At 37.2% G+C, this 14,350-nt stretch overlaps 1 protein-coding gene across 7 annotated transcripts in view; it reads right to left on the bottom strand.

Annotated features, from left to right (window-relative positions):
- ADD1 (adducin 1 (alpha)) overlaps positions 1-11,782 on the bottom strand; it is a 32,112-nt gene extending 20,330 nt beyond the window's left edge. For all 7 annotated transcript variants that reach the window (XM_009328806.1, XM_009328807.1, XM_009328808.1 and 4 more), the window contains exons 1-8: positions 11,575-11,782; positions 10,155-10,317; positions 8,429-8,580; positions 5,172-5,252; positions 3,271-3,420; positions 2,080-2,223; positions 1,858-1,956; positions 1,311-1,487 (exon numbers count right to left, since the gene is read on the bottom strand). In XM_009328806.1, the coding sequence (XP_009327081.1) occupies positions 1,311-1,487; positions 1,858-1,956; positions 2,080-2,223; positions 3,271-3,420; positions 5,172-5,252; positions 8,429-8,580; positions 10,155-10,317; positions 11,575-11,769 (1,161 nt within the window). In that variant the 5' untranslated portion in view covers positions 11,770-11,782. The remainder of the gene's footprint in view (positions 1-1,310; positions 1,488-1,857; positions 1,957-2,079; positions 2,224-3,270; positions 3,421-5,171; positions 5,253-8,428; positions 8,581-10,154; positions 10,318-11,574) is intronic.
- Between the last annotated feature and the right edge of the window lie 2,568 nt (positions 11,783-14,350).

Below are 14,350 nucleotides of genomic sequence, written 5' to 3'. Positions count from 1 at the left end.
CCATTAAGCACTGCTGAGACATTACCTTGGCTGCTGCTCCATCTTTTAATGATCACAGTGTATCTTGAGTAATTATCTACCACCTTATGTAGTTAGCTATCCAATATAACATGTGGCTATTTGTAACAGTAAGGGCCTGTATTGGATGACTGAAAGCTCCTTTTATTCCTACGTTCCTAGCGTGTACAATGCTATTTGCTTTGTGATCCTCTTTCCTGTTTGCAGTAAGAAACATAAAACTGATATTCGCTAGAGAAACTGAAATCCAACTCAATCTACCGAAGGTACCAGTCAGTGATACAGGGAGTCTGCTGTCCATAGCCAACCATGTTAATAGTCTCAGTATTGCTTACTAAAATAAATGAGAATTTTTCTATCGACTTAAGATTATAGCTGATCATTTTGTCTGATATGAAAATATTAGATATTCAAATTACTAATGAAGTAGCCTGATTTTTTTTTTCCCCCATACTACAGATAGGACACTGATCTAAGGGGAAAAAAACGTAGTTATTTACTACATAGTAGATGCGGTGGATAGCATTTTAAAATATCATCAGTGTGGATCCTGTCAGGGGCACATGCATCACATGACCATGAAGACCACAGTTAAGTCTACAAAGGAAAAAGATTAATTACATAACAAATCAGAAGACTACGTCTGATTATTACAGTGACCATATTTTTTTAAAAAATATGTTCATTACCACTGTCTACAGTCACCACTTTGAGCCTTCTGACAGGAAAGGTATCATCTTTCCCATTAAAGCTGGATAGCAAATGTTGTTAGCTGGTCATTCATTACAGATGGGATTTTAATGAAACCATTTTATCTGAAGACTTATTTATTTGAAGACTGTCTTTTGAGCTCTTCTAGGTTCTATTAGAATCTTACAAAGTCAAATCATGCTGGACCTTGCACCTGACAAAACATTAACACTGTTTTATGCATTTTGGGCAGGGATGGGAACAGAGGGGAAGACAGACTAAGGAGTAGCAAGCACCACAGAACTCTCATTTAGAAGTGCCAAATCATACAAGGATCCCCTCCGGTCTCACCGATAACTACCAGATTATGAATACAGAAGTAAATCTGCTATCTGCACAAAGGACACCTGAAGAATTCTGTGATGCTTTTCATACTGTCTCCTCGTCTGAGGGCCCTTAATCTTTGGGAAAGAACAGGCTGCAGGCTGTATAAACTATGCCAACTACATGCAGCCCATTCTTCACTAATGTCCCTTATTGCAGCTTTTAAAGCATTTTATACATTATCATATGAAACAATTAGACAAAAACGCCTGCCTTACCAGATTATCAAGCATTCGCATAAGAGCTTCAAATTCCTGTTCGCCAATCTGCCATTTTGGATGGGATACAGTACCCTCACCTGCTGGAGACTCAGGGGAACGAGACTTGGCTTTATACTTTCCAGGATCTAAAAGCACTAAATTGTCAGGTCCACCTGCACTGGCCAGGGTACGTACCTTAAAAACAATAAAGTAATCTTTTAGTTTCTTGGAAACCCAAAAAACAAACAAAAAAAATTGACATCAGCATAACAGAAGAAAACTAATTTATTTTAAAGCTAAATAAATTAACGTACTTGCATAAAAGTTGTCTTAAGGCTTTGAAAATATCTGTTTTAATAGGCAGTATATATCAAATCGATTGTTCCAATACAGTCTTTGAATATTACTGGTTAAACCAACACTTTGGACGTCCTCGCATAATATAATGATTTCACAGATCACCGCATTAGTTTAGATCAAGAGTTTAACCAGTAACATGTGCAACTATTAATCTGTTTGTTAATATCGCAGACTGTATTATTACATAATATACTAAAATTCTTACTTGAATCTCACAGGCAAGCACTAGATTATGAATGTAGTAGAAAGCCTCCTCAACAGTCTCTCCAACCGATACTAAGCCATGGTTTCTGAGAATAAGGACCTAGAGAGACATTGCAAAGAAAGTTAGCAGTTAAGGCAAGTGTTTTCTCGCTCTTGATTAAAGATCATACCTCCCCTACCCCCACACACATCCTTTTCTTTAATTCCAGATGTAAATACTGACCTTGCTTTTAGGCCCCAAATTTTTCTGAATAACCACCTTTTCTTCATCATCCACTAAAATACCGTGGTAGTCATGATAAGCTACTTCTCCCAGAGAAAGTGCTTCAGGCGAAATTGGCAAGAGACCACACTTCATTGCAGAAACCTGAGAAATATTAAGACAACTAACTTAATTTCTTGCAACAGAAATAACAGGGGGGAAAAAGAAAATATCATAATGATAAAAATTATAATAAAAATATATTTTTTATAATAAATAATATTATAATATATTATAATCTATTTTATAATAAATAATATATTTTAATATATTATATGTATGTGTCTGTGTACAGGCATATACATAGTGGTCTTCTACTCCATCCCTAAAGCCTCTATTTTTTGCAACTTTTGGACTGGATACAAAAGTCACATTGATCTTGGGTCTGACTCCGTATGGCTGCTTTTATATGATATCAACAACATAATGAAAAGACTCAGGGTTGGGGGGAACAAACAACCCCAAAATCAAATTCATTCCTTTCACTCCACTCAGCGATTTCCACCCCCACCCCCCCCCAAGAAGAAATTTAGTGATGAACTTTGACACAGGTAATTCCACAGCACTGTGGGTAAAGTTAAGGAATATTTTTAAAGACTACTCTATAATTCACAATTTTAGGAATGTGATCATTTATCCTTAAAATGGTTGTATCACTGCTGTTAGTCAGTTAAAAAAAAAAATTAAAAAAAATCAGAATGTGAACTTTGAAATAGCGTCACCAGATGACTCTCCCAAAAAAATTCCAAAGAGGTAAAACTGACTTGTAACCAGCTGCTCTAATGAGAAGTGTTGGAAAAGTTTCAAATATTTAAGAAAACCTTGATAAATTGTGCTTTACAAAACCAACAAAATATGCTAAAGCTCCTATGACTCACTGTCAAAAGATATGGTCTTTTGTGGTAAAGGACACACACATATGAAGTATGTATTTTCCAATTATAAAGCTCAATTTACCATCTGACTGCTCACATAACAACCAAATAAGGAGGATCTGATTGATTCAAACAGAACCACATGTCTGAAGGCAGACTTAAAGGCTTTGTGCCCTTCAAAAAGGAAGCAAATCTGTGACTAAGGGGGACCCACCTATTTTCCAGTTGGGTGGAGTGGGGGGAACAGGACAGATGTCAAGCTAAAAAGTGTGCTTACCGCTGCCCCTGCTGGCGTATGAATATGAACAATGCATTTAACATCAGGTCGAGCTGCGTAAATTGCAGAGTGCAAAGTAAAACCAGCTTGGTTTACTCCCAAGTTAGTGCTTCCACGATCAACTACATCTCCCTGAATATTGATTTTAACCTGGGAACGAAAAGAATTAGTTTCGTAAATCAATCAAGACTGCCAAAAATCTGATTTAATTCAGCATCTACCACTGAAGCTCTAAAACCGTATTTCTTTCAGCATTTTATTTTAACAAGTGTCAAAATGTGCATTATAAGGCTGTAGGTAGGTGACCAGGGCCCTGGCTTGAGATTAAGCTAACTGAAGAGGACATCAGGAACTACTGGATATAACGCAAGAAATCGCTGCATGTAACAGGTAACACTGCAAGAAGCTGACAAAAGTAACAGACAGCGCTGTGACAAACGGCTGCATTTCACGGAGAGTTACGGTGGAGTTACATAAGAAACTTGCAAACTTTACAGATACCTGAAAAGGAGTATTGGGAACCTTTTGGGGAGTAGGTTCTTGAAAGGTAACCATACCACTGATACCATGTAAGGCTAAGATTGCCCAGGCAATATTATAACTACCAAATTTGGATATGGACATAGCAAAACTGGAATAAAAGGGAAAAAGTAATTATGCATGGGTTGTTTATTTGGGAGAGAACGAGATCGGAGAAAATGGAGTTTCAAAGTGGAGAAAGGAAGAACAAGCATGGGAAAAATGGAGAGAAAGGGGTGATAAAGGGCCAGTCATGTAAGCAGGCTGCTGGTCAGCATGCTCATCTGGCTAAGCTATGTGCCATATCGCTGTAGCCTATCTTCTTATTAAATCCTGCTGCTAGCTATTTTCTGTGTGAACACGCTCTCTATTGTGTGTGTGTACGTGCATTTCGCTACCTTCATGCAACCTTCATTCTCAAGGTACTTACATTCCTGATATGGAGATAAAAGCAGAACACCTTAAAAAAACCAAACCATAACACAAAAAATACCCCCACAGTGTGACCCTTACCCTCTTCTAAAAATCTTGTAGTAACATGAAAGGGCAGGTCTCAGTTTTCTTCATTCCTTTTCCTATAGCTTTTTCAATTAAAATTTTACAGATGGTTAAGGTGGAGTTAGGTAGGAAAGAGCCAACCTTACAGATAGCTGAGGGGCAATATTGGGACCTTAAGGTGTCAAGAGCAATACAAGTTGGAAATGTTACTACTCTTGTACATACCCCTACATACTTACCTCACCTCTCTGCTAGACGTTACTTACCTTACAGTAGCCAGGTGGAAAGAATAGTGTGAAAGTTTCTATTTTGTTTCAACACAAGAGTAAGCCACATTAACTCAAGATGCCTTCAGCAGCAGCGTTGACTAGACTGAAGATAAATGCTCACAAAATGCTTCCCACTAGCTAACAGTTAAGGGAGTTGTGTCTTCAACTGCAACCATTAGATCTCAAAAACATAATTTATCTACACCCTCAGCTACTGACATCACTAAACGATGGCAATTAAATCAGGCATCTGACACTGTCTTGAAATTGTAATTGGATTGCATCATTTATGTCTGAAACACATACTGTTTCCCTCGACGAGCCTGACTCGACAGCCAACAGCTTTCAAGGGCACGATGTCATTAGCTGTCCAAATGACCTGGCTCCTCTTTACAGCTAGATCAACTAGAGGACACCTAGGGGTGAACACGTGCAACGAAATCTCTCTCAGACACCTCAGCTGTACCAAAACCAACCATGTTCGATAAAACTATTCTAAACACGTAACACAGAGTAAAATGTTCTCTAGGACATAATTTAAACAGTGACAGATACACAGACAGAACAGATTCAGCTATTCATATTTTACAGCTGTGAAAAACAGTAACTGCTTACCAGACTAGATGCAGTAACTTCACTATAGAGGAGTCCAAAAGGTACAATGAGGAAGTGCTCCTGCTCAGAATTTACTCTGGCCTAAGGATAAAACAAGAGTAACAGTTATTAAGAATATTTCATTAAAGCATACAAGAAGGCCCAAAACCATGAAAGTTACTTTCACTTCCCGAGTATGGAATGGGCAAGTATGCCTGTAACACATGCAATATGACTGTCATGTATGCTACAACAGATAATCAGCATACAGCACAGTTAATTAACTCATGTTGAACAAAACCAGATGGTAGATACATGCCAGAGTCCTTCAGATTGGTGGAAGGTAGTAAATCCAGAGATCCTGTGGTAATGACAACTAGACTACTGTGGATAAAAGGAATGATATGGAGAGAAGTGGGGGAAAAAAGTTACTTTTTTTTTAGAATGAGTTTATACTCCAACTGTATTTCTACCCCAGTAAAACAGAAGATATGAAATAGAAGTGCGTGAGAAAACGCAAGAATTTGGCCCACAGATCTAAAACATCTTGATGCTGGTGCCATGTGAGACATCTGTGAGCACTACAGCACACTCGTAGGTTTTCTACCAAGTATCCTGACCCCCACTTCTGTTTTTGCTCTTTTGTCTAATTCACACAATCAGGAGTTTCTAATACAAAAATAATTCTGACTTCAAACCATTCACATCTTGCGATGCATCTGTTTAAAGTCTGTACAATGAGAAGTACAGGACAGGGACAGCTAGGTAGTTTATGTGTGTCTCAGTGCAGAATTAAAAGGCTTCAAATGTTTTACTGGACACATGAAACAACTCCCTATTTTGCTATTAGTCTACCCAGTTTTTGTGTTTGATTTATTTTTAATGTTTTTAAAATTTTATTTATTTATGAGTTTTCCATTTCCCCAAGATGCAGCTACTTTATGCTCCCTCATGTCTTCTACCACTTGCAACTTTAAATACATACATACTTTGATACAGTTCTACTGCAGGGAAAAAAGTTTCTTAAATAAGTAGTTGATCAATCATCCAAAAGCTTTGGTACAAATCTAGCTTCCTTTACAACCAGCTGGCAACATGCTATAGCATAAGAGTCTTAAACTGCACCAGTTAGTTCAAGCTAACCTGTATTTATGAATCACCAAAATAGTTGTCCATTAAAGAATTGTAAATTATCTAGAATACCTTTTACTTATTTATGCAAGACAAAGAACAGGTATTATTCAAAATGCCCCAAAAGCTAATAAGAAAGCTCAAACGTAATTAAACAAGCAGCAAGGCTCACAAACCACCTTACTTTAGGATTAGATCCAATAAACAGCTCGTGCCCTCAAAGCAAACCAGGACTTGGTGAATGATGTGTACCTTCTGTAAACCTGTAATCTCAAATTCTGCCTAACCCTGGAGGCACCCAAGTTTAGTCTACATTATTGTACTTGACATGAAAGCTCTTGATGCTCTGTAATTCTGCTTCCGCATCAGGACTACACCAGTCTGAACAATTCCACACACAACAGCTGTCAGCGATTGATAAGGATCCAGAAAAGCAAAGATACTCCACCCAATTCCGCAATATGCTCAGATTGGCATACGCTCTCATATCCTCACAATTCCTTTCTCCTCTAACACAGAGGCTTATGCCCCTCACAGAAGGCTGTTGTATCTTTTCTCTTAAGAAGTGCACTGGCAGCTTTTAACTTGAATGCAGTCATTTAGTAATTATAGCATCCACTCACAAAAACCTGAAAACCTGGAGTCAAACTCCAGCTCTGCATGAAGTGGTAGGCATTCACCACATTGCGAAGGAGTGCCTTACTACCACACTACTACTTAATGTATGGGTGTACAGAACAAAAACAAGACTGTCTTGTAAATATAACAACCTTGTTCTCCATCAGCTTCTGAAGGTAAATTATATCTATTAGTCACCTTTTAGAATGCTATTCACTGGAGGAGTTTGTAAGAGACAGGTGAACTATGACTTGCGATTGCTGGTGACAAACCATTAACCAAGAGCTTTCCAGCACCACTCTGCCCTTCAAAACTGTCTAAAACACTTTCAGAATCTCATACTCCAAGTGCTTTGACTGTACTCCACCTCAACTGGTATCATCATTATCTAATCTTCCTGTGTTTCCCCCCCCCACCGAAAGAAAGCAAACTTGAGGCGTTCCACCCCAATCACATGCCCTTGCCTTAACCACTTCCCTAAGCATGCCGCTCTTTATTACATTTACCTTTTTATCTAAATGCATAAACGTTCCCAGGGCTGAACTTTACACTAGAAAGCCACCTCCAAACCTGCTTGCCTAGTGATCTTTTTACCGCATTAATATCCCTTTTACAAAATCAATTCTCCTGTCACGTATGAAAAATCAGGGGGTGGCACACAGTTGTTTACAAGAACCATTATGCTGGATACGTTCCCTTACTAAAGGAACCAAACGATCTAACCAGCATTGCCTTGATCCTATGCCTACCCATATCACTTATCTTCATCGGTTCACAAATAATATACCTTGAAATCTCAAAAAGCAGTAATAAAAAAAAATTACCATATCTCATTCACACTGCAACTAGAAGAACTGAAAATACATAAAGGACAACCTCTACTATGTAGAAAAAAAAACAATTCAGCTCTGTTAGGAAAACAATTGACTGAGTTGCACACCACAGCTGTGACTTTACTCATGAGACTCATGTTGGTCATTCTTCTGGCATATAAAACCTCCTTGATTTGATCTCCTTGTCATTATTTTTATGGATGCCAGCAATTACTCAGTCACAAGGAAAATTGTTGGCACACTACATTAAGCTAAGTAGCTTGCTCATGTTCAGAAATACTATGGCTTCTTTTTCAAAAAGGTTGGTACCTTGAATTATAAAATTCAACTGCATGACTAATAAGAAGATATTTTAGTACTTAGCAAGAAAACCAAGGCATAACCTTGCAGAATAAAACATACAATTATTCAAAGCATTTAAGATACTAAAAGACTGAGGCTTTCAGGAATCTTAATTTCATCATAAGAACTTTCATGTACGCTCTCTTAAGACTCTATTCAGGCTTTAGTAGCTGACATCCAAGCTGTTTCAGTTCTTGTTCTTGAGATGCAGTGACAAATCTCTTCACTGTTATACTGCTTTCAATACCACTTCGCTCCTCTTCCACACAAAGAGCAAATGACAGATGGGGGAGGGAAGCAATTCTCTTGTATGTTAAAACAATTGATTCCGTTATCTATTGATTCAATACTCACTGTTATATGATTGTAAATAAGCTGAGACCAGCCAAAGAGATCTGCTAATCTGTAGAAAGCCGCCAATTTACATCGTAACAACTTCTCCCCTTTTTCATAAGCAATGGAATCTGATCCTCTCAGATCATTCACCGGTGTCACCATGCCAAGACCTGAAAAGGAGAAGGAGTAAAAAAGCACAAGGGGGGTTGCGTTCAACATCAGTTAAAACCTAACAACATGCACTGCTATTATAGTGGCTGTTCCTACTAATTTATATCAACATATTAACCTAAGAAATGGATAGCAAACTTTAATTACTATAATGTCCTAATTTATATTACACAAATATAATGACAGTCTTGGACAAGGTCATTTATCTTCGGTAGACTCAGCATTTGTTTCCTTACTTAATATTCATTAGTGCTAAGGTGACAGTGCATTCCTTAGCAAAATATTTTTTTTTCCCCCTCTCTCAAACTAATGATTTTCTGTAAAATACAACTTCATTGTTAACAGAAAATGTAACCCCAAATATTCCACTTTTTGAGATACATGATTTGGTATTCCTGAAAAGGAGAATTATACATGTAAAAAGACACACACAAGCTCATTTAATTAGAAAACATTAAGTACAAGCTAGAGAGAGGAGGATTATGGTAAATAATTACAAATACTGTAGTTCTAGTTACAGTGCAATTAGAAATGTAGTTAAAAGTAACTGTGATAAAGCAGAACCAGGCCACGCTACAGTCTAAACTATGGATTTATTTTGGAGCACAGGCAAGGATTTATATCTTAACACAAAACCTGTGTGTACATAGAACCATAGAATAGTTTGGGTTGGAAGGGACCTCTAAAGGTCATCTAGTCCAAACCCCCTGCCGTGGGCAGGGACATCTTCAACTAGATCAGGTTGCTCAGAGCCCTGTCCAGCCCGATCCTGAACATTTCCAGGGATGGGGCATCCACCACCTCTCTGGGCAACCTGTGCCAGTGCTTCACCACCCTCAGCATAAAAAATTTCTTCCTTCTATCTAGTCTCAATCTACCCCCCTTTAGTTTCAAGCCATTCCCCCTTGTCCTGTCGCAACAGGCCCTGCTAAAATGTTTGCTGCCATGTTTCTTGTAAGTCCCCTTTAAGTACTGATAGGCTGCAATAAGGTCTCCCCAAAGCCTTCTCTTCTCTAGGCTAAACAACCCCAGCTCTCTCAGCCTTTCTTCATAGGAGAGGTGTTCCATCCCCTGATCATTTTCATGAATGCATTTGCACATTTTCATTTTTGTTTTCCTTCTTTGTTTTGCCTGCTGATGTTTCTTGTCTATAGCTTTACTTCACAGAAGAAAGCTGCAAACAGTGTTTCAATGGCAAAAATAATTCGTTTCTAGAGACCTTCACTGTTACTAGACTACTAATAAGCGTTTCATTTTCCAGCAGACAGTCCATGTGGTAAACATTAGCAATATTTAAATCTTTAATTTTTTTACTAGTGCTGACTTATCAGGCTTATTTTTCAATTAAGATACCATACTTGAAATAGCTTTTGATATAAATTATATAAATGAACCACATTGCATATCACTGTGGCATTAAAAACTAATCAATTCATTTTATGTTTGCAATGTTCCTGTGAGCAGAACAGGATAGCATTTGAACTTCACAGCATTTTTCATGTCATTCACACTGTCTTCATTTTAAGCCTTTCAAAAAAAAGAATTCAACTATTATAAGTTAAGGTGCACTCACTCATGTTCAATGCAGCCATTCCGCCTTGTGGTGCTGCAGGGTAGACATTTGGTACATTTGTTGTCATGAAATCCGCAATCTGCTGTAAAGCCAATAAACCTGTTGGGTTCTTCCCCTTCTTAAATTGTTCCTGAATCATAGATTCCAGTTCTTCACAAAAAGCCTAGCAACAGGACATTGCATATTGTAAAGCATGTTCAAATGAACTTCAACCTTTCACACACAGCTTCTTTTTAGCACTTAGATGGACCATCCTATACTTCTGAAAAACAGCTCAGGGCAGAATTACTGGGTGCATAATGTTACTTGAAAACGTTGCTCCCTAGAGCTCCAATGATAAGAGTCGCTTATTTTTTTTGTGAATGGAAATTCCAGCATTCTCTCTTCAAGTAACACCAAAACTCATTGAACCTACTAACATTGATTTCTGGAAGAAGAAGCAGGATGTACAATGAACTTGAACACAAAACATGAAAGGAAAAGTAGTAGAACCAGAAAAGAGAAGGAAAATTATCAGTGTGGCTCACAGGGAACTGAGAGCCAAGAACGCATCCAGGAACACAGGAAGGAATAGCCATTGAATTTTTAAAATATGTTTAAACAAAACTTTGTTTAGTTTTTTCCTGGTTGTTTTTTTCTTTTTGGTCTTGGGTTTTTCTTAGTTTGAACTTTGAAAGGAAGGAAAGTTTTTTTACTATTGCTGGTAGCTGCTGCTTTTGACAAGAACACTGGAATTTGTACTGAAAGAGAAGTATTCCAGTCGTTAAGTGAATCTAAATAAAATGCGTTGATTTCATGTGGAAAAACTGTAAATATACCACTACATCCCTATTCTTAATGAAGTCGTGTCATGAAGTGTTTTGTATCTAAAGTCACCCATCAGTTATTACAAAAGGAACAAATGTTATGAGAGAAATTTTGCTTTGTGTACGTTCTCCCTGAGGGAAACATCTTTAATATTATATTTCAATCATTCACAGTTTATTATTGTGCACCATTTCAGAATCACGCATGAAAAAGAGCACAGGACAAACCTGCCTTGTATAAGCTACTCTTAGAAAAGGTACTTAAATTAAGTGTTTAAATAAATACTAAATGTATGAAACAAGTGAAAAAAAGTCTGACCAGGACTAGATGGACAATTGACGTGCAGTGGATGGACAATATTAAAGATTGTTGACAATTACACATAGAATTCTGAAAGCAAGACTGAGGAACTGCTTCATGCATAGACAATAAAAATTCAACCAGATAATGTGAGGAAAAATTAGGCTACAATTAGGATACTTTAGAAGAAAGGCCAACCAGAAGAAAGATCAAATGGATCTAAGATACCACAAACTTCTCCAATTCCATAGGGATATTAAAAATAGAGATAATAAATTTATCACTTTAAAGTTGGAGCATTTTCTTTTCTTACTGGGCTTTGAAGAATCATGGAGACTCTCTTCTTCTGTTCCATCATGTTAAAATCCTGGCGAAGGTCAGGTGCCATATTCCTCTCTCTCAAATAATCTGGATTATTTTCATCAACTCGATCAAAATACCTCTCTTTATGAGGGGCTGTTGTTGGAGGTGGTGAAGTCACCACCCCCACACCAGAATCACCATTCATAGCACAGTTTTAAGGAACCTATGAAGAGGGGGCAGAGAGGAGGAATAAATAAATCAAGCAAGGAAATAATTAAGAACTTCACACGTGTTTCTTGTTTCAGAGTTAACAGTTCAAATCCATCTAAAATTAGCATGGCTTCCCAAACACAGAAACCATGTTTATGCGATCGGATAGCAATATTTTAGAGGAGAAAAAAGATTTTAAAATACAAGATTAGAAAAGTAGGCTAACATATATGCAAAGTCAAATATGCTACATATGTACATGTCACACAAAACCAATACAAGAGTACCCATTTAAACTACCTCCAGTTCTTTAAGCTGTCTACACAGGTCGATTTTCAGAAGCATGGAAGTCCTTCAAACCTTCTCACAGACAACGACAGAGAAGTTCAAGACACATGAGGTCTTTCGGGTTTTTTTGGTTTGGGGTTTTTGTGTCTGTTTTTTTTCTTTTTTTTTTTTTACTTAAAAAGTTAAAGCAGACAAAGAATATTGTACAAATCAAAATTTAAATCATTACGGATAATAGGGTTTTACACATGTTCATTAATACGAAGAATCAACCCCACCAAAACATGCTCAGATTGCGAACACATTTCTGGAGACAAACTCAGAAATACTGACTCTACAAACCGAGGCGTGCTTTTCACAAATATATTTATTTTAGGTTCATTCAACAACATGCACATTACTACATTAGCATGTGGTTTTTGGAATCTGGAAAGTATACACACAAACACAACCCCCCCACGCACTGGCCAGGCTTCATTTCAGTTTTACATGTTGTAATCAGTAATTGCATGTATCTACTAGAAAGGCTGGAAACTCAGCTGGTATTGCTCATACACACATCCTTCTTTCCCTCACAGGAACCCCTTTGAGTAACATTATCTTGGTTTACTGGGCACAATATTATAACCTTTGTTCCAAAATCCTTTTTAAAAGATTTTTTGAAGCCTTCCGCTGACAAGCAACCAGTTCAATAAAGCCACCCTTGCAACACCTCTGATTCCTGATCATCTGACATATCAAATTAAAATTAAGCTTTTTCAGAAAATGTTTATTTTCTTTGCATGTCGTACATAGTTAAACAAAATGTCATTAACACAAACTGTACTTCACTGAACTGTAATAAGAATATTTAACTTTGAATGGCTTGCTAGTTCAGCAAACTGCAATTATTTACATTATACACAAAATACGCAAGGTTGAAATCCCTTGCCATCATGACATTTAGCAACTTTTTTCTTAGAAAATGAGCCAAGAAAAGCTAGTAGGTCTTTTCCTGGAGGTGCAAGAATAGATAAAGAGAATAAAGTAGCAGAATCCAGCTCCCTGACCCAGTAAGGTGAAACAGACTAATTTCAATAATACCGATTTAGATTTGGGGTTCGCACAGTAAGGAGAACCCTGATTTAAACAGCCAATTTCATTATGCATCTTCAGTTTTGCAAGGATTAGTACCATTAAAATCTGCTGATATTATCAAGTCATCACAATTCTTTTTGCTATGTAGTAGGAAAGATTGTATGTATCTTCATTTAAGTCATGATTAATCTTCTACATGTTATAACTAGTAAATTTTGATATAGGTCTCTATTCTTTTACTATTTTTACATTTTTCTTAGTGACTCATCTTAAACCATACTTGCTTGTGGATTTTAATTTGATTAGGAATTTACTTGCATATTTATTAGCTAAAACCACCTCAGATGTGGATCCACACAGAAAAGGCAAGTTTACATAAATTATTTTGAAAGGCAGATTATGTTAAAATCATTGCAGTGAAGAAAATTATCTACTTCAGGACTTCAGAATTAGCAGATCTCATCCTCTAATTCTTACATTAGAAAGCAAGTTTCAAAACTCAATTCATCTCTTATTTCAGAATGAAGAAATCACTGAACAGACAGTTGAACACAACGAGCAAAAGCGAAGTATTTTCCTTGACTCTGCAGAAGAGGCTACTACTATCAAAATCTATGTTAGCACTTAAGACACTCGAGTTTTAGATGCTCAGTGATTTCTACCCACTGAGTTGCTAAATCAACACACAGACGCCTCTGCACTGTTTGAAGTATTTAATTTTAAACCAATCAGTTTAGGCTTTAAAAGCCATGGTCAGATTTTTTTTTCTTTTAAGTAAGCACACACACACTTTTTTTTTATTATAACTTCTTTTAATTACTAGTTTTTCTCAACCCAGGAAGAAATATAGGGTATAGTGAGAAGAAATAATGCTTTCATCAGCATGGAAAGCCTTTTAAGGTAGACCTAGAAAGTTTTAAACAAGTTATAGCAAAGGAGCCACCTTCTCCTTTGGCAGCTTCAGATCTCTATCACACCCTCTATATTCTCTTTCTCATCACAACCTCCAGCCTGCACCATCTGCTATTTCATACCCCAAAAATGCTTTTGAAGGCCCACTACCACTTTCTACAACCCCTCTTCTGAGCTCTATTAGCTATCCTGATGCCTCTACATCCAGGTTTTTGTTGAAAAATGACAGTTAGCAGATCCAAACACATGGCTTACTCTCCAACACCACCATCTCACTTGGCCCAAACTAAGTCTGAACT

This window comes from Pygoscelis adeliae, unplaced genomic scaffold, assembly GCF_000699105.1.
Source record: "Pygoscelis adeliae isolate BGI_AS28 unplaced genomic scaffold, ASM69910v1 Scaffold66, whole genome shotgun sequence".
Lineage (NCBI taxonomy): Eukaryota > Metazoa > Chordata > Aves > Sphenisciformes > Spheniscidae > Pygoscelis > Pygoscelis adeliae.
The sequence above is the reverse complement of the archived record's forward strand: the minus strand, read 5'-3'. Positions and strand labels throughout refer to the sequence as shown.